Source organism: Pavona decussata, unplaced genomic scaffold (assembly GCF_977016875.1).
Source record: "Pavona decussata unplaced genomic scaffold, jaPavDecu1.1 SCAFFOLD_380, whole genome shotgun sequence".
Taxonomy (NCBI): Eukaryota; Metazoa; Cnidaria; class Anthozoa; order Scleractinia; family Agariciidae; genus Pavona; species Pavona decussata.
This window is the reverse complement of record NW_028145754.1, coordinates 152,549-171,163: the sequence shown is the minus strand read 5'-3', so window position 1 is coordinate 171,163 and position 18,615 is coordinate 152,549. Positions and strand designations below refer to the sequence as shown.

Sequence of the window (18,615 nt, the reverse complement as noted above, 5' to 3'; positions counted from 1 at the left end):
AATATGAAAAGCAGATGAAGGCAAAACATAACAACTTTAAAGCAGTCAAGTGTGGTACATTCATAAACAAAGATTACCCATTATTGCATGCCAATCCCGATTTCATTTGTTCCTGTGACTGTTGTGGTCTTGGGTTGGGTGAGGTTAAGTGTCCCTACTGCATTGATGCGAAAGAGTTTGACTCTTATGTCAAACGTGGCAATGTTTACAGTGATCTTGAGAGTTTTAAAATTTTCAACATGAATCTAAGTTTGTTGAAATTAGAAGATGTTTAAAATACCTTACAGCAATATTTCTGATATCTGATAAAATAAGGGACAATGTCAATCAGGACATTATAGCATTACATTAATGTTATGACCCTAGAATTATGAGCATTATCAATTATTTTTTCAATAAGTGTACCAAATTGAAATGCAAAGCCATGTTTAGTTCACTTACAAAGAGTGAGTTTTAGTCAAATGGTATGATTGGAGGGCACAGATTCACTAATGCAGAACATACCCTGATGATTCTATCAATCAAAGGGGTTTCCTTCTCTTCTTTTTTCCTGCATGTGAGGTAATCTGTAGGTAATGTAATTTGCAAAATAGTGTATTTTTGTCTCGAAAATGCAATCACCCTTTCCACGTGTATTCGTACGTTTGCAATTTTTCTTGTCTTCTCCACATCGATTGGATCTAACTGACTTTTCCCTTTGGTAAAAGCAGGGATATTTAAGCTTGCCTGGTAGTACCATACACTTTCATGGACAGTGAACCCTCTGTATGCAAGAACTAAGTCTCCAGGCAACAAGTTTGTAAGGAAACCAGAGTTTTCAGTTACAAACTTATCTTATGCCCTACCAACCCATGCTTTACTGACAAATGAAATTGATCCTTGGGGGGTAATGCCAATGAGCACCTTAACGGTGTTGTGGTGCTTATAATTAGAAAATGTTTGTGCCCTTGCCAGCAAATTGGTAGGCCTGTCAATGAAAATCTCAAAACAGTCGATAATCACAGTTGTTTTTAGACCAAATGCATCTATGAAACATTTCGGCATGGTTTTCTGAAGGTCTTTGCGCTCAGGCCACACTATCAAAGGAGACAAGCGAATATCCATTACCTCGATCCATGAATTGAAGACTCTTGAAACAACAAATCGAGATACACCAAACCGATAGGCGAGATCCTGGTGAGGTACGTTTAGCCGTAATTTCATAAGGACCATAATAAATTCTTGAAACTTGCTTAAGCGAGCACGGGAGAATTGCCTAGTTGCGTGAGGAGCAATAAAGGAAAATGTTTTTATCAAAATCTCGTATGAAGGCAATCCAGTGTAAAATTTGACCTTGTCATCATCATTACAAAAATACTCTTCATCATAAACTTGTCCTGGCGCCCCCTGCCGACCAGCTAGACAGGCAGATTCGTCTGTATTTGTGGCAACATGTTTTAATTTTAACTCTCTCATATCAGCTGTAACATCTTCGATGTCATCAATTAACGCTTCAACTGGCTCGCTAGCCTCCTCCAGTTTCATAACTTTCACTTTTTCCTTTTCTTCTCTTTCGGCTTTACGTTTTCTGCGCTCCTTGATTCTGGCACTACGCTCCAGATTAGGTCGTGATTTTGCTGTTTCGTCGATTGATTTTTTTCTCGTGACCAAGGTGCACAGTTGGGATCCAATCGGGATTGAATCTATCCCAAAGTTGGGCTGCTCTGTCACTGATAAAATGTTTCCCACAAACTCTGTCGTTTTCTAAAATCTTTTCTGTCAAGTCATCTCTGCTGATTGCCGCTAACCAAAGAGTACATCTTTCTGATGACAATCTTTCCGTTTGTTCTCCTTGGTTTGTTAAAACTTTCGGAACACGGCAAAACGCTACATTCGGACACTTGTCGCTTTTGTTCCCACAACCAACAATTAAACAAAACGACGGCATTATATCAACAAGACCAATTCACACTCTAGTTTGATCGTTCGAAGGCTGCTTGCACTGAAACGCGCGTGGATCAAGGCAATTTTTCTCATAGAAACCATTTAAATTCGAATAAAAAAATTCAGGCAGACAAATTGTAGCGTGCAATCAATGAACCGAGACAAATCGCGCAGAGATACGCCGTGAGACTGGTAGATTTTACAATTTTTCGTCATGATTTCTTCACTCGTAGTCACGTCGAAAATGAAAATGATCCCAATTTATAAGAAACTGTTGCACTAAAACCAATTTTCATTAGTTTCACCGATTTTCAACACCGGGATCATGTTTTCAAATTTAAAAGTAATCGGGCCGACAAAACAAAGTGAGCGGAATAATCGGTTTTAGAAATTGAAAAAAATAGGGCTCAAAAAGTCGATATAAAGGGGCTTTGTGGTTGAAATATACCTTAAGAGCGGCTGACTGAGAATATCGAGAACTCGCGGTCAAAACTGAAATTTCGGATTTCCTCATATTTTGTCAGAAGAATCCCTTTAGAGAACTATTCACGAAAATGATATTAAAACTTTCCAAAGATTTTTCGTTTTCGAGAATTCCGGCATAATGTGAAATGCCGTGATCGCGGCGCAGCCGGCGTTAAATTTTGACGAGATTTGGTGCATTTTCAAATCGCTCGGGAAGGAAGACGGCTTAGCGTATTAAAACGAGCTTTTGAAGTTAAGTTAGGCATCCTTCTGAAAATACGGTCTTACGAAAATATTGCTGGAGGATTCTTATTTACATGCAGTTTTCAAAGTCCGAAGAATCCTATCTTCAGCATTTTTGTTGACACTTGAAATTGTGGAAACTTTGCGGACAAAATTCTTTTCCTGTGGGGGGGAGGGGGGGGGACAGGGGGGTCAGAACCTCCCGCCTCCCGTACCTTTGCCTCCCGCCTCCCGCCCTTTTTCGCGTTTCTCCCGTCCCCGAGTAAATTAGAAGGCTTAGAAACCCGTATTAGTCATAAACCTGTACAAAGACGTACCATTCGTAGGCCTTTCATTATTCATTTTTTTACTATATTTATTTTGATTAACGTTAACATTATTGATAGGTTTTGTACTCTGAGTTAATGAAGTTTTGACTAACGTAAAGACTTTCGCTCTTGAGCCATCGTAGCTTGATCAGAAACAAAATACAAACAGCGGTGATAGACATGATAAACTTGCGCATTTTATGTAACTTGATGTTTCATAAGCTACGTCAAGTTAAAAACGGCAAGTTTATTATGTTTATAGCCGCTGTTTGCATGTATTTAATTTTTGACTAACATGTTCGTCTTGTTTGACAGTTTAACCCGGCATTCTTTCAGGGACAACAGTCTTAGTCCATCGTGCAGTGTAATAGTTGTTGCTTTCCTTAATTATTCATTTTTTGGGATCATGTAATTCAAATAGGTACACGGCAAGCTGGCAGCCAAACGCCCCAGTTAGAGTTCAGTACGTCTGCCTAATTCTTGGCGCCGTATTGCGGATCCATCGCATTTACTTGATACACTAATTATATTCTTGATATCTTTCTCGATATCGTTCCTCCCTAAAACTGCGTGAGAAAATTGCTTTTAGTTCGGGAAAAGTTAAAAATTAAACCTTAGGACCTACTTTCAATCCAAGGTTTAAACCTCTGGGTTACTGGTGCCCGGTACTGGTGGTGAATTCTAAGCTCATTGCTACTGCTCTGAGGAAAGAATTACTGCATTAAATGCAAAAAAGCGTCCAAAATTAGGCCGGTCAAACTGTTCATCAAAAAGAAGTCTTCATCAATGTGCCGAGGAGGCTGCACTGATCTCCTCCTACTCCTAATCCTACTCCTCTTTTCTACAAAGTCGTTCCTGATTGCTTCCCATGCTGTTTGGCTCCCTATTGTGATAGGAATAGATTTTGCCTTGTCCAAAACGAAAAACGACGTCGTGAAACGAACCACTCCGCACTCTCCACGTGCTCATTGAAACAGCATTCCGTTCGCAATTCCCATACACCATGCAGCTAAATCTTTAGTACGGTCCGATTGACGGTCATTGGGAGCTAACTCCCAAGAGGGTCGCCCATGCCCCTGATTTCTCACTACCGTACTGAAAAATACTAAGAACTACTAAAATGGTATTTGACGAGATTGGATTTTTTTTATATCTCTGATACTAAATTTAGAAGACGCGTACTTGCTCGCCTTGCTCACCTCTTTTGACTGAGACTTCTAACAACTTGCGCGGCACTCACACATGAGCTCACATGCCACGCTTGATATTTCATGAGCTATGACGTAACACCATGAAAGGGTTTACAATTGCACCGGAAGTAACCCTGTTTTTCGCCTGAGCACGAATTTTTGTGTGCCCTGGGATATAAAATATTGTGTAAAGCCTCGGAGGACGCTAAATGGAGGACAAATAACATTGTAAAACATTGTTGGGTTCTTTTTTTTTGATAGTATTCTAATGCATTAATAAGTAAAGAAATTCACCGTTTTGTATTGCTCTTCCGCTCCCCGTCCCCTTAGAACTCCCGCCTCCCGCCCTTTCCTCTCCCGTCTCCCGTACCCCTCCCGCCCCCTATTCTCTCGGGCTCCCGCCCCCCTGTCCCCCCCCCCCCCCCCCACTTTCCTGGTACATCAAAATTTACAATGAAAGTTACAAATAGAGCAAAGCTCTATTCTTGTGCTGCAACATATCAAAAATTCAGCTTGGATAATTTAAAAGCCAGTCTTTGACGGAATAAAAGACGTAGGGAATTTTTGACATATTTTTTCAAAAAATTCCTGTGGTCACGCAAGGACAAGATGACATGTTTCAATAAATTATTGTTTGTATGTTATTTTTACCGGAGAATTATATAATTCTTGTTCCAAAACTAAATCTAATGATCTAATAAGTTTTGAATTGCTTTATATACCTTAAATAAAATAAGTCTAACTAGGGAGTGAGATGTAACCCCAAATTTGAAAAGGTCAAAGTGTCATGTCACCTTTCTGCTCGTCCAGATCTCAACCAATTTTTTTTCATTGTCACATGGTGCATCTAGAAGTACTTCTAGAACCAAGTATTTATGATATATCTTACTAAATAAGAACTTGTTTCAATAATAAAGCTAATAGCAGGCGTTAAAATCACTTTTGGGTTTGTGAAGCTGTGCAAAGCAGGCATGTTTTCTAGATCACAGCCTTTCAACAACATGCTGACTGTTGAACTCCTCGCATGTGAACACTTGAAAATGAGGAAATATTTCGAGGCAAAATCTTGCCCTGGTACATCGAAACTTACAACAACAGGTATGCTTGAGGTACGATCTGTTATTTTACTGCAACATGTAAGAAATCTAGTTTGGGTATAACATTTATAGTCAAGTGTTAACAAAATGGTCAGTCAGTGGTCAGTCACGCAAGTACTAGTTAACACATTTGAAATACATTTTATAGTTTGTATAATATATTTTCCCGAGAGAATGACAAAGTTATCGCTACAATACAAAACGTAATACTCTAAACAGTTTTTCGTTGCTGAATATTCCTATACAAAAAATTATTCACAGTTAGAGTGAGTGATAACTAATGCTACAGCAAAATTCGTAAAGGCCGATTGCCGTGGCATAAGACGCAAGGCCAGAATGATCGACAAATTTCATTATTGTACTTCACGCAACTAGTACGTTTTTCACTAAACAGAAGGAAGACAATCTGCTCAGTTCTTAAATGAATCTGTACGAAACAGCGACATTTTCTACCTCACAGTCGATAGCTAGGGTTAATGACATGTTTACGTTTTTATAACTACAGTGTAGTATCCGAGTTGTATTTGCCTGCCGCTTCGATACCGCTGATATGAGATAACATTCCATTTTGCCCGGCGCTTTGGCATATTTTCGAGTAGAAGGTAGATCACCTACACGTGGTATTGCTCACTGAAGACGAAACTTCCATCAAAACAAACGTTGCGGTATTTTCATCTTTTTCGCACTGAGGAGTTCAACTAACCCGTGTAGTCTGTTTGTCTGTTTGCCTGTCAATAAACGACCTTTATCGTAGCTAATTAAACAGCATTTTCTGAGTCTTTTTGAGTATTTTCTTCCATAGTAAAGAAAATAACATTGATTTAAAGTTGGTTACAACGCATTCAACTTGTTAATAGATATATAAGTTTGCTGAAAATAATCCCTAGATCCCAGGCGCTTGCTTTTTCCAACCGGCCCTCAAACAATCTTGAGTGAATATGACATTTAAAAAAGAGAACAATGAATGAAGTTAATACGGGGAGAAGAGGAAGCGGGGAAACTATTGTGTTATCTAAGAGGAGGGTACCATGTGGTATAGGGAGACAATACTCTGGTCTTAGAAGGAAAGGTGACTGATAAAACTTTAAAAAAAAAGAGAGAAAATAATATTCAAAAACCGCTATGGTCTCAGCAATCATTCTATCGCTGTGGCTACTTTAATTTGAACGAATTTTGAATCTCCTTCAGTACACACATACCCTTGCACGAAAAAGGTATTCAACAATAATCCGAAGTATTTCCGCACTACAGATGTCATTTAATAGTAACTGCAGGTTTCTCATGCTCACAAAAAAAGCAAAGGAATATGCCGCACCTCTAATGCCTTCATTCGATTCACCAATGATGATGATGATGATGATGATGATGATGATGATGATGATGACGATAATGGTGATGGTGATGATGATGATGATGATAATAATGATGATGATTTTAGGGCTTATTCAGACATATATGAGTTTCGCGAGCGCGAGGACGAGCAACGCTTGCGGAATGCTAGTCACGCAGATTTCTCCCTCTCGGCCCCTTCCGACTAAACTAGACGTCTTAACTAGATGTGTACGGTCTTCGTTGGCGGTAGCCTCCCACGTAGTCGTTTTGAGGGGACTCGGGGAGGAGTTAATACGAGTCCCCTTAAAACGACTGCGTGGGAGGCTACCGCCAACGAAGATCGTAGACATCTCGACGGCGCAGGCAGATGGTCTGATTGTTATTCGACTCATCCTTTCAGAATATCAAATTCCATCAATGTAAAGACTGTTGTTCTTGGGTCATCGTAGGTTGATCAGAAATACCACCGCTGTTTGTATTCCATCAATGTAAAGTCAGTAAACTTAACATCATATATTCAATCAACAACATCAGATGATCGATAACTTTACTAACATGCGCGCGCGAGGATTCATTACATTTCACTGTCAGTTTTGTCGTCAGCAAACAGCTTCCTGGCGTTGGGACCTGGATGACTGGAGATATCTTTTTGGCATTCACCCAAAGAAACGCAGGTTGCTGTAATAGTACGAACTTTGACCGCAACCGGACTCGTCGTCTATCAAGGACGAAAATGAGCACGGAGCCATAAATGCAACCGAAAATATATAGAAACTGCAAAATATGACATCGCGGAAGAAGAAATACAGTTTCTAGTATCGAGCAAACCACTCCAAACCAAGAACGCACATTGCTATTTATAACCATTTTGCGTCATTGTTTATAAATAGCAAGTTTAAAATAGCTATGTACACAGTGATGGCCATAATATGCAAACAACCTTGGTTATTTTCTGGTGCTGTTCTATCCGGATCGGACTGAGAAGGGTGGACTATTGCTCGCATTAATGGGGATGGTTCATTAAATGCCTATTTTGCAGGTATTGGAACGGTAAGGGCTCATTCAAATATATTATAGCCGCAGTGTAGCCGTTAAAGATAATATTATGGCCAGCTTGCACTAAAGTGAAAGCATGATTTTCTTTACCGGCTCTGATATCTCAGTTCTGTTTATGATATATAGTCTAGGGCCTGCAAATTGAAAACACAGATACCTTGTTCTTCAGCTTTTAGAATTCTCGTCTTCGCTTGTCCAGCTCAATGTAAGTGCCTGTCACGACATTTTATTGACAGTGAGGATGAGATGCAGCTTTGACAAACCTAGGATTTATAAAAACTGCGACTTTTGCGCAACTTTTCAGAACCAAAGGCGTTTTTACGCAAGTCGATTAGTAATTTAATGAAACATTATCGCCTGTTGGGGGTTTCAGATACATTTTGATATGAAATATTTACTGATTTCGTTTCGTATCCTTCTCATTGTTGACGCTGGCGTACCGAGGAAAGCGTGACATAACACCTGAATCGACCTGAACGTTTCATTCATGTGTTTTTGTTTGCGATCGGTGATCACCTACTGGGAAAGAAATTATTTTTTTATAGGGATAAACCCATCAACACATGAGATTTTGTTTCCGAATAACAACTTAGTTTATTCCAGCAGAACTGAAACATAAACAATAAATTCATTTTAAACTTATTTTAAAACTTGTCCTTGCGTGACCACTGCCATTTTTGAAAAAAAAAAATTAAAATTCCCTATGTGTTTACTTCCGTCAACGCTTGGATTTTAAATTACCCAAGCTGGATTTTTTATATATTGCACTACATGTATAGAGCTTTCCTAAAGTATAATACTTGCTTCAAATTTCGATGTACCAGGACACGATATTTGTCCGCAAAGTTTCCACAATTTCAAGTGTCAACAAAAATGCTGAAAATAGGAATCTTCGGACTTTGAAAACTGCATGTAAATAAGAATCCTCCAGCAATATTTTCGTAAGACCGTATTCTCAGAAGGATGCCTAACTTAATTTCAAAAGCTCGTTTTAATACGCTAAGCCGTCTTCCTTCCCGAGCGATTTGAAAATGCACAAAATCTCGTCAAAATTTAACGCCGGCTGCGCCGCGATCACGGCATTTCACATTATGCCGGAATTCTCGAAAACGAAAAATCTTTGGAAAGTTTTAATGTTATTTTCGTAAATAGTTCTCTAAAGGGATTCTTCTGACAAAATATGAGGAAAACCGAAATTTCAGTTTTGACCGCGAGTTCTCGATATTCTCAGGAAGCCGCTCTTAAATGACAAAAGGGCACTGTAAATTAGCTACCTTTCCGATTTTAATTCACAAGGAAGGAAAGGAAAATGCGAGGTATATCTTGAAAGCACTTGCGATGCCCGCACTCTGAATGGTAAACACAGGGAAAACCCATCAAAGTGGTCCTCCAACATGGCGGACGGTAAATCAAGGGTCACGTGTCCGCACACACACTATAGGCTTAATTTTCTAAATCTAATTCTCAAACTCCCTCATATTTACTGCACATTTTAGACAGGTTAACCCGCCAACCAAGATATTTCATCAGTAACCATGGAAAATCCCATTTCTTTGTTTTTCTATCCTTTCTAAACTTTGAATTTAGCAATTTTCCACTCAATGTCTACATAATTATTTTTTCTTCCGTTTCACATGATGAAAAAAGGCGACAAAGTCATACTTCTAAGGGAGTAACGGAGTACCCCTTCACGTTTCACGGTCACGCTGTATGGTTTAACCCTCCCCCAACCCTTGACAGTTTTGACAGTTTTGTGAATTACCTCCTCCACTTCCCCCTCCAGATTCTCCAGTTTCACTGGGTGCTAATTAACTGAACGCTGCTTCTGTTAGAATTATTATTCTCTGTAAGTATCGTAAAAAAGTCACATGTTTGATACTATTTATCTTCCCATCAGGTTCCGGTTGTGGATACTCGTACGATTCCAAATCATTTATATTTTCACTTGTAAACAAGCCAGGATGGGCGCCTGTTAAGTTATCTCTACCAGGAGCGCAGGGGTCCGCTTCTTACAGTCATGCTATATATAGCGGCTCATCTGATGGACCAATATTTGGGACTGGATATGATATTTTCATATCTAACTATGCATCATCAAATACACAATCACGAACATACCTTGGTTGGACCTACGCCCCTCCGAGTGGGTACAGCTATACCAGCACTTTCACAAAAACATTCCTGGCAGGGACTTTTCATTTTCAACCGGATGAAATAGAAACATTTTATGAAACAACTTAAGGAAATGAAGACTGGCACTGAGCTGGTGTCTAAACGTATAACAATTAATTGAAGCATTACAAAGCAGTAACATTTTACTCTGATTAATGATAGTAAAAATGTCAAACACTTCTAACCATAACTATGACTTAAAATGAAGACAACACGTTAAGTTAAATTCGAGCAAGATTTTCTTTATTAACATAATGATTTCACAAACAAGTTTAAGACAGAATTTGAAAGCATGCAAAAAAAAACAAGATGAATTAATGTCTCTCTAAGTTTTACGTTTCACTGACGAGAAAAGAAATAGTTTTTATAATCTGAAAACTAGTTTGTTATCGGTTCGGCGAGCGGCTCTCGACCACCATCTAAAGTCACCACCTCACAACAAAATATTTTCATCTGTAACAACCGTGTACTTGTTTAGTGAAGCCAATAAATGACTTAATTCCTACCTGAAGCAGCTTATCTCTGGGGGCAATTTTTAAAGTCCGTTAACCGGCGAAGCCATCATGTCAACAAGAAATTGTGCAATAAAATGCTATCGCTAACACTTGTGATCCCGGCTCAAGTTGTACACCAAACAGCCTGGATCATCTCCATCTATTTTGGTAAACGGGTCGGAAAAACCCAACATTCATTCACAGAATTGAATGCTTCGTCTCAATGAAGCGGCAGTTAAAGAATACTGACATTCTGCTTGTGGCCGTGTTCAGTTTATCGATTGCGCATGTGATTTCGATTGAGCATGTGATCGGCAGACTGCGCGTCTCTTTTCATTGACGTGTGACAATATGAAACAAACAAACAAAATCGACATTTCTCGGACGGTACTTGTTTTTCTCTGATAATCACCTGAGTAATTATACCAAAACAATCATTCGCCTCAGGCTCAGTAAATATTGGTGAATATTCCCCGAGACGAACCAATATTTACTTATTTGTTAAAAATTAATTGTATATCAATGATATTGAGAATATCATTAACCTACATTTACACGCTTTACACGCTTTTCTTTCCCTAATTTAGATTAATAGATGCGCACAGTTAAATCATTGTCATGCAGTAAATTAACTTCGGACTTTGCTGGTTTATAATTGTGCAATCTGTTTTGTCACTAACTTAATCCTATTCGCGTTACATGTGATATGTTTTGTGACATTGTTCATTCAATTCTCTATTTAATAGTTTTTCATGCAATATTTTTAAAATTCAAATCACGCACGTCAGTTCCCCTTTCCCGACATGGACTATGAGAGTGAATCTTTTAGCAGTTGATCATGAGCTGCACCATCCATAAGATTATTAAGATCAAAGGATTAAAAGTTCTTCGATTTATTGGTGTCACTTGCCCGCTTAAATTGAACAACAATGTATTTGTTGGAAACTCCAGCAATCATTTATCGTAAGCACGTGACCAGTCGATGCTAGGGTCTTTTTCCGTCCCTCCAGTTTACAAGGGAAAAGCCCTGGGAACAAGGCTGCGAGAAAAGGACCCTGGCTGCGGCTGAGGGAAGACCCTGAAAACGAAGTTAGGGAAAAGCGCGGCGAGGAGGTCATGATTGTTTTTGCCTTTGCTTCTGGTTGGTTGAGAAAATGGGGTGACTTTTGCTAGCCAATCAGAGAGCGTTATTATTATTATTATTATTATTATTATTATTATTATTATTATTATTATTATTATTGTAGCAGAGTTCTCAGCTGGATGCTAAAATTAGTTAAAAAGCTGCACAGGGCGCACAGCGTAACCTGTGAGCCTAGGAGTTAAAAAAAAGGATATAATCATAATAATAAAAATATATATGTAAAATATATAAAATCTATCTATATCTATACATCTACTAAAAAAATTAAATAATAATAATCGTTACAATTCGATCGTCTCTCAGATCATGTATCGTTATAAAAAAAATATCAGTGTGTTGATTACACCAACAAAAATAAGGCTAGACACAATGAAATATTAAAAAAAAAGGATCCAAACTTGGCCTAAACTCATTGTCATTGGATAATGTAGTCATCATTATCATAGGATAATACAGTCAATCGTCTCTCAGGTCACAACTTTAAATGTCCCGGCAATATTGAGCGTGCCCAATAGCACCGCTTTCCGCATTCTTTTCAGCACCCTTTTACTTCTGTTCCCCACAATCTCGTACGTTGTAGTGTCCATCTCCCGTTACAACCCCCAAGGGCATCGGTGATTATGTTGTGTTGTTTTACTTCGTAACCGGGGAACCGCTGTTTTAATTCCCAACGTAGGGGGGGGGGGGGGGAGCATGCTTGACAGTTTTCTCTTCGTTCTTCTTCTCGCTGTATGACTTGATGAAATTAAAGAGTAACTAGAGATTTTCATCCATATATTCAATGTATTAAAGATACATTGAATTTATTTTATTTAAGAAATTTTATTATTTGAAATTGGAATTAAATTAGTGACAAATTGTTGGTAGCTACATGATGACTGTGAAGACGGTGCAAGAGAAATATTAAATGCTTATACAGATATCCAATATGCACGAGTGTCTTTTCTTAAGCCCCGTCTACACGAGCAATTTTTATGTGCAATTTTTATTTGCCCGTGTAGATGATGAGAAATCACCAATTTTTATGTGACAACTGCATTTGTTGAAAAGCTGGCGTGTTAGTTTTTATGTGGTAAAAAAAAATTGCCACATAAAAAAATTGTCCGTGTAGACGAGAAGCGACAATTTTTTCAACGTCATCTGTAGAATCTAGACCCTACAGTCCCTAACATTTGCACATCCATGGTCATCCCCGCTGTGCGAAATTATTAGTGACGCAAATTAACAACAAATATTTGTCGAGCCATCTACAAGGGCAAATAAAATTGCCACATACAGTTGCCACATAAAAATTGCTCGTGTAGACGGGGCTTTAGTTACATTTATCCTGTTCTAGAAACAGTTGACGGTGGTTTGCCGTTTGGATCTTAATTATTTATGTTAAAATAGAAATGTGTGAAGTAATATTTCAAACACGAGTGCGAGTGTTTCACCGGGCCCCGGTGAAACACGAAGCACGAGTTTTTGAAATGGCTTTTCAATCGGCGCCTAATTACAAACGAAGGATATTGTTCACGTTAACATTTAGTTTTTGCTTTCTTTTGTTAATTAGCGCATAGTTTGTGATGAAAAATGATTTATTAAAAGTAGCCACAATTTGCATATATTGGCATCCTCGTTCTCTCGAAGCATGGACGGGTTAGCGGAGTTTGAATCTGGCCGGTTTCAGCCACCCAAAAGTGTGCAAGAAGAAGATTCTTTGTTTGCAAAGCCCAAGCCTTAAAATACACAGTACAAAGACAAGTGGGCCGTTGAGGTTTTCAGAAATTGTCAAGCAGCTCGCGATCGAGCAAAAATTCCCTTTAGTTGACTCGGGAAGCGTGGTCAAAGATTATGATGTTCACAATTTGCAAAGTCTTTACGAGAAGTTGGAGGACCTGGATAGTCTATCCCTAAACCGGCTATTGGCTTACAAAATTCGTTCAAGAAGTTGCGAATAAGAATGGTGGTTGCTATCCGCCTCGTCCCTTGTATGGAATTGTTTGTGGGTTAAAGCGGCATTTGGAGGACGTAAACGGAGGAAATGCATTGAATCCTTTAGACAGCAGTGACAAAAGGTTAGTTTGGAGCAGTTGTACTTTAATCCAGTGTGCTTTACGTGTATACAAATGTAAAATGTTTACGAAATTGATGATTTACGACTTTTTAAGTTTGTTATTTTTCGCCGATACTTGACGCAGAAGTGAAGGAGGCCACGGACGAACGTGTTTCTCTTGAAACCAGCAAACGATAAGAAGTAATAAAGATTTGCGTATTGTCTTCGCTAATTGATTTCCAAACACGCGTGTTTCGATAAAGAAACACTTTATTCTTAACCGCGGTATCGTAATGCATGTATATGACCAAAATGCGGCCACGCAATTAGTTTATCACCTGATGAAAAAGTAATGATTTATAGAGAGGCGTATTTTCTAAAGGTTGTCATTCACTTTTTGCTTATCACGTTTCGAACAAAAACGGTTCTTTTGGGTTTGGTTTTTGAAGATCTCAGTTTTTGAAATGTGTGAAGTAACTTGAATTGCTCAAGGACACAAGCGTAAAACCATAACATGAACTTGGAGTATCTCACTTCTTTAATGACACAAGAAGCTCACACTCCAAATCTTTAATTGAGACAGCCAAAAACCTTTAACCTTATCCTCTGCGCTAAATGCGCTACGGACAACGCTTAAGCTTAACAAGTCTGCTACTCGCAGTTAACAAAATAAAGAATCTTCTGGCATATGCAATTCAAATACATGTACACTTAGACTGCTTACATCGAAATGAAATGGTTGAGGTAGGGTTAATATAGCTGCTTTTACAGTATAGCCGCATGAGTATATAAAGCCTGGTTAATGCAGAGGCTTCACACGATGTCCACCAATTTGAAAAATAAAGCAAACGCATGCGCATTCTGTTTTTGTCTACGCATTCCCCTGCCGTTCACCTCGGTTATGTTACCGATACGAATTGATCGTGAGGGCCTGGGAGAAAGCCGTACAGGGACAAGGCAACGAATTGGCCTTCCGTCTTGTCAAAACGGTCACGGTAAACACAATTTATTGAAAACGTTCTTCAGAGTGGAAATTTTTCAAAACGCTATTTTCGTCTACTCGTTTGGACACTTTCCGGAAACGATGACGTCACCCGGTCAAATTTAAAGGTCATCGTAATCAATGGTTGGTCAATCAGTTGTCATCCAGCTGACCCGCGATTTCTGTTGTTGCAGAAACCTTGGCAGTTTTAAAAATTTAAGGCCTAGCGTTAAAAGCTCTATTTTACAATTTAAGCAGAGCATCAAAATTGCGGTTTAAAGCTCAAAGGTGCTTTTCAATCCTGTGTTGGTGCGCGATCGAAAGATTGCAGCTTCGTAGGAAATATTCTAGGACGCTTGCTGGTCAGCAAACGAAGAAGAGAGCTAAGAGGTCCGCTTTTTTTTCGCCTCAAAGAGATTCTAAATCTTTTTAAGATGGAGCGTATTCTGTAATTACTATGCTACAGGCCACGCGCAAAGTTTTGACACATAACCGTGACAAAGGTCGTTGATTCATTTTCCTTCCAAAAATGTTCTGTAGTGTATCAAGCGAGGATTCATGCGAGAGATATCGAAGGTGGTTCTACTTTCGTTACCTCAGAACCTATCTGGACGCTGGGGATTTAAAGGAATTTACGTGAGCCTAAGTGGCAATTAAGTCATATTCAAAAATAATCCTCATTTGAGTCCTTGAGTACTTTTATTTAATGTCCAAAATCTTTCTTTCGTGTGGTTGTTTAATGACCTGGTAAGCCTTTCCCCTCAACGTTTTAAATATCAAATAATCTCGAAACGATCCGTTGATATTCTTCTTCATGTAGGTGGTTTCTCGTATTTTATTTTCATCGCGGGTGACTCTACTCTCGAAAAACCCATAGAGCAAGCTTTTTAATGCGTTTAGGGAAATGAACCATCGCGAGGTGTGACTCTCGAGCGCTACCTTACCCTATGTGATCTCCTCTCGTCTGTAAAACGCATTAAAATAACGCCTGTTCCGCTGGCTGAAATTTCATTGACTCCGATCGATAATCGTGATATGAAGTTGTGCGTAAGATCGGAAGATTGGGCTGAGAGCGTCACAGAATAAAGACGTGTGTTGCGAAGCTCCGTAAACCGGACAATTTTACTACCGTTTGAACGTCCATGGGAAAATTATTCATCACTCCAAAACGGAAAAGTAGCTATCGCAGTTATTCAGAGCCGTCACCAGAAGATAAAAGACTGAAAGAGTCAAATTCTCCGGCTAAGATATCGTGTGACGAAGACGAGGTCATGGAAGCACTCGGATCCAAAATAGACTTAGTGTTATCGAAGCTTTCTGACCTGGGAACAAAAATGGAAGAACTGAACGCAGCAGTCAAAGGTCTACAAAGCAAGATAACGTCTTCGGAGAGAGAAGTAGATTCAGTGAAAATGAAGCAGAAAGCCTTAGACGATAACTTCACTTCAATGGAACAAAATTCTGCATTCGTTGACGAGCAAGTACAAGACCTGATAACTAAGACTTATAAAAACAATGACGAAAAAACTGTTATACTTGGAGGCGTACAATCGACGCGAAAACTTGAAATTTGAAGGCATCCCCGAAACTTTCGCTTCGTGCGAAGAAGATGGAGCTATTCAGCGGGGTGAAGTGTCTACTGAAAATACAAAAGCGGTGCTGACTGATTTCTTGGAAAGAGTCCTGGGAATAGAAGATGCAGAGAACATCAAATTTCAACGAGTACACCGAATGGGCAAGCCAAGAAAGGAAAATGTTAGAGAAAGGATCATTATTGCGCTTTTCTTAAGATTTTCAGACCAAGAACGGGTGCTCAAATGCGGACGTAAACTCAAGGAAACAGGATGCAAGATGTATGAAGACCTCCCGAAAGAAATCCACGAGATGCGAAAGCTCCAAATGGAGAAGTTAAAGAATGCCAGGAAGGACGGTAAACGTGCTTATTTTAGTAGATCGGAGCCCGACAAGCTTTACATCAACGGTAAATACGTCAAAATGTAAAATGTAATAAGTTTATTTGGGTTAACGTTGCTATCATGATTATTCTTTTTCTCTAGAAAATGCTAATTTAAGAAGCAGTAGAAAATTCCTGCCATTTTTGTCACTTTCTACTTTATCCGTTATGCATATTCTTTTTCACACCTCATGGGCACTACCAGTGAAAGGGTTTCGGGTGGAATGATGTATAAGGCGTTTGCTCGTGCTCGTAAACAGTTCTTCTGGAGCAAGAGGTATGTGGGATTTGTTAACTTATTTTCGCCCTCAGTCTTCGTTTTCGTTTTCGTTTTATGTTCATGTAGTTTTATCACAGTCTGTTAGATACCAATTTATTTCATTCAAACCGCACTCGATTTTTATACCCGGCTCATTTTCATATTTTAAGAATGTAATATCGATCATCTTACTCTTATGAATAACGTTTGCTTTAATGTTCTATCATTGAATGTCAGAGAAATTCGTGATCTCAACAAACGCAAATCCATCTTTGCATGGGATAGGAACCAGAAAGCGGATATTATTTTTTTGCAAGAGACATATAGTACGCCAGATGTTTTTGATAGTTGGAGATATGTATTATTCGCACGGATCCAATCATAGCAAACGCTTTTAGAGAGAAAAATCTCTCCTTGTCAGGTTACTTACTCCTACAAGGCATTTTTCCGCCATTCCGCCTAGCTGGAAACAGCTCCTTAATGATGGAGAGAATAATAACAACCCAATTGACAAAACTGTTTCAGACGACGTTTAAGATATACTGACTAGAATGACTTCAAAATCAATCTATTACACCCTGGTCAAACGAATCCAGATTTCTCCGACTGCCCAATCTAAGTTTAATTCCGTATATAATATTTCAGGTACTATAGACTGGAAAAATATTTATCTATTTCCGGGTCGAGTCACTCTTGACACCAGAACGAGAGCCTTTCAATACAAAATCTTAAATCGTATTCTCTACACCAATAAAATCCTATATAAAATGAATTTGGTTCGTTCTCCGGTGTGCACCTTTTATGGAGATCACGAAGAAACTCTTGAGCATCTTCTAATCAGCTGTACCTACACTAAAAACTTTTGGCTTTCGGCTATTTCTTGGTTAAATACTTACAATATGAAAATTGATAAGCTTGATGAGGTAACAATCCTCTTTGGTATTTCCGATAATAACCCTGGGAATTGTTTGTTAAATCACATAATCATTCTTGGGAAATATACCATTTATTCATGTCGTTGCAAAAATATCAAGCCATCTCTATCCTTACTGAAGGCTAAAACATCTGAAACTCGGAAACTTGAATTTTTAATTGCAAAAAAGAATAAAAAAGAATCTATTCATTATAAAAAATTGGAAAACATGTTATTGTAATAACGTCTCAATAGATGAGTATCGGGTATTAATAGTTATAGACGCAGTTGAATATACAGACGTTCTACCAAAACAAAACAAAAAAAGAATTTGATGTAGAAGTATTTGTACAAATTAGTATATAGGTTTATATTATTATATAACCACAACATAAATTAAATCTAGCCGACTGTGAATGTGATGTAATGTTATTTTGTAGTTAGTGTTAGTGAGTAGCGTAAGCGTTAGTGTAATTAACTTTGTATTTGTTTGTATTACTCTAGTACTTGTGCCTTAAGTGAAAATAAAAAAAATGTTAAAAAAAAGTAAGATCGGAAGGGTGATAAGACGAAAAATTATAATTACAGTGTCTCAATTGCGTTGTATTTAGTCTTCCAATTCTCCGAAATAAACCCAAGGTAAAACCTTTGGCGGTTTTGGAGATATCACAAAGCACCCCCTAAGGTTCAGAAACAAAACAAAACGCCTTGGTTGAATAGGGTTAATAGCGGTTTTTTATTAAGTATCGTAAAACCAAAACCAAAGTAATTACAGTAACTCTGATTGATAACAATAGACATACACAGCGCAATGAACCAATCAGGAGTCGAAGCAAACACATGTAACTAGCGCAAAGCGCGGGCAAATGGCAACCTCTTTACCAAAGTCCTCTCTCTTTGTCCCTCGAGAAAAGGACCCTGGTTGCGGCTAAAAGAGGACCCTAAGAATGATGGAGGTTAGGGAAACGCGCTTGCGGAATAGGTCACGTTGGTTTTGCCTTTGCTTCTTTCTCATTGGTTGAGGTTTCGCTAGCATAGCCAATCACAG

At 38.7% G+C, this 18,615-nt stretch overlaps 1 protein-coding gene across 1 annotated transcript in view; it reads left to right on the top strand.

Annotated features, from left to right (window-relative positions):
• The window catches only part of LOC146452131 (uncharacterized), a 92,760-nt gene extending 82,466 nt beyond the window's left edge, over nucleotides 1–10,294 (top strand). The window contains exon 12 of the mRNA XM_085098184.1: nucleotides 9,512–10,294. Coding sequence (XP_084954310.1) covers nucleotides 9,512–9,855 — 344 coding nt within the window. The 3' untranslated portion in view covers nucleotides 9,856–10,294. The remainder of the gene's footprint in view (nucleotides 1–9,511) is intronic.
• Nucleotides 10,295–18,615: the final 8,321 nt, after the last annotated feature.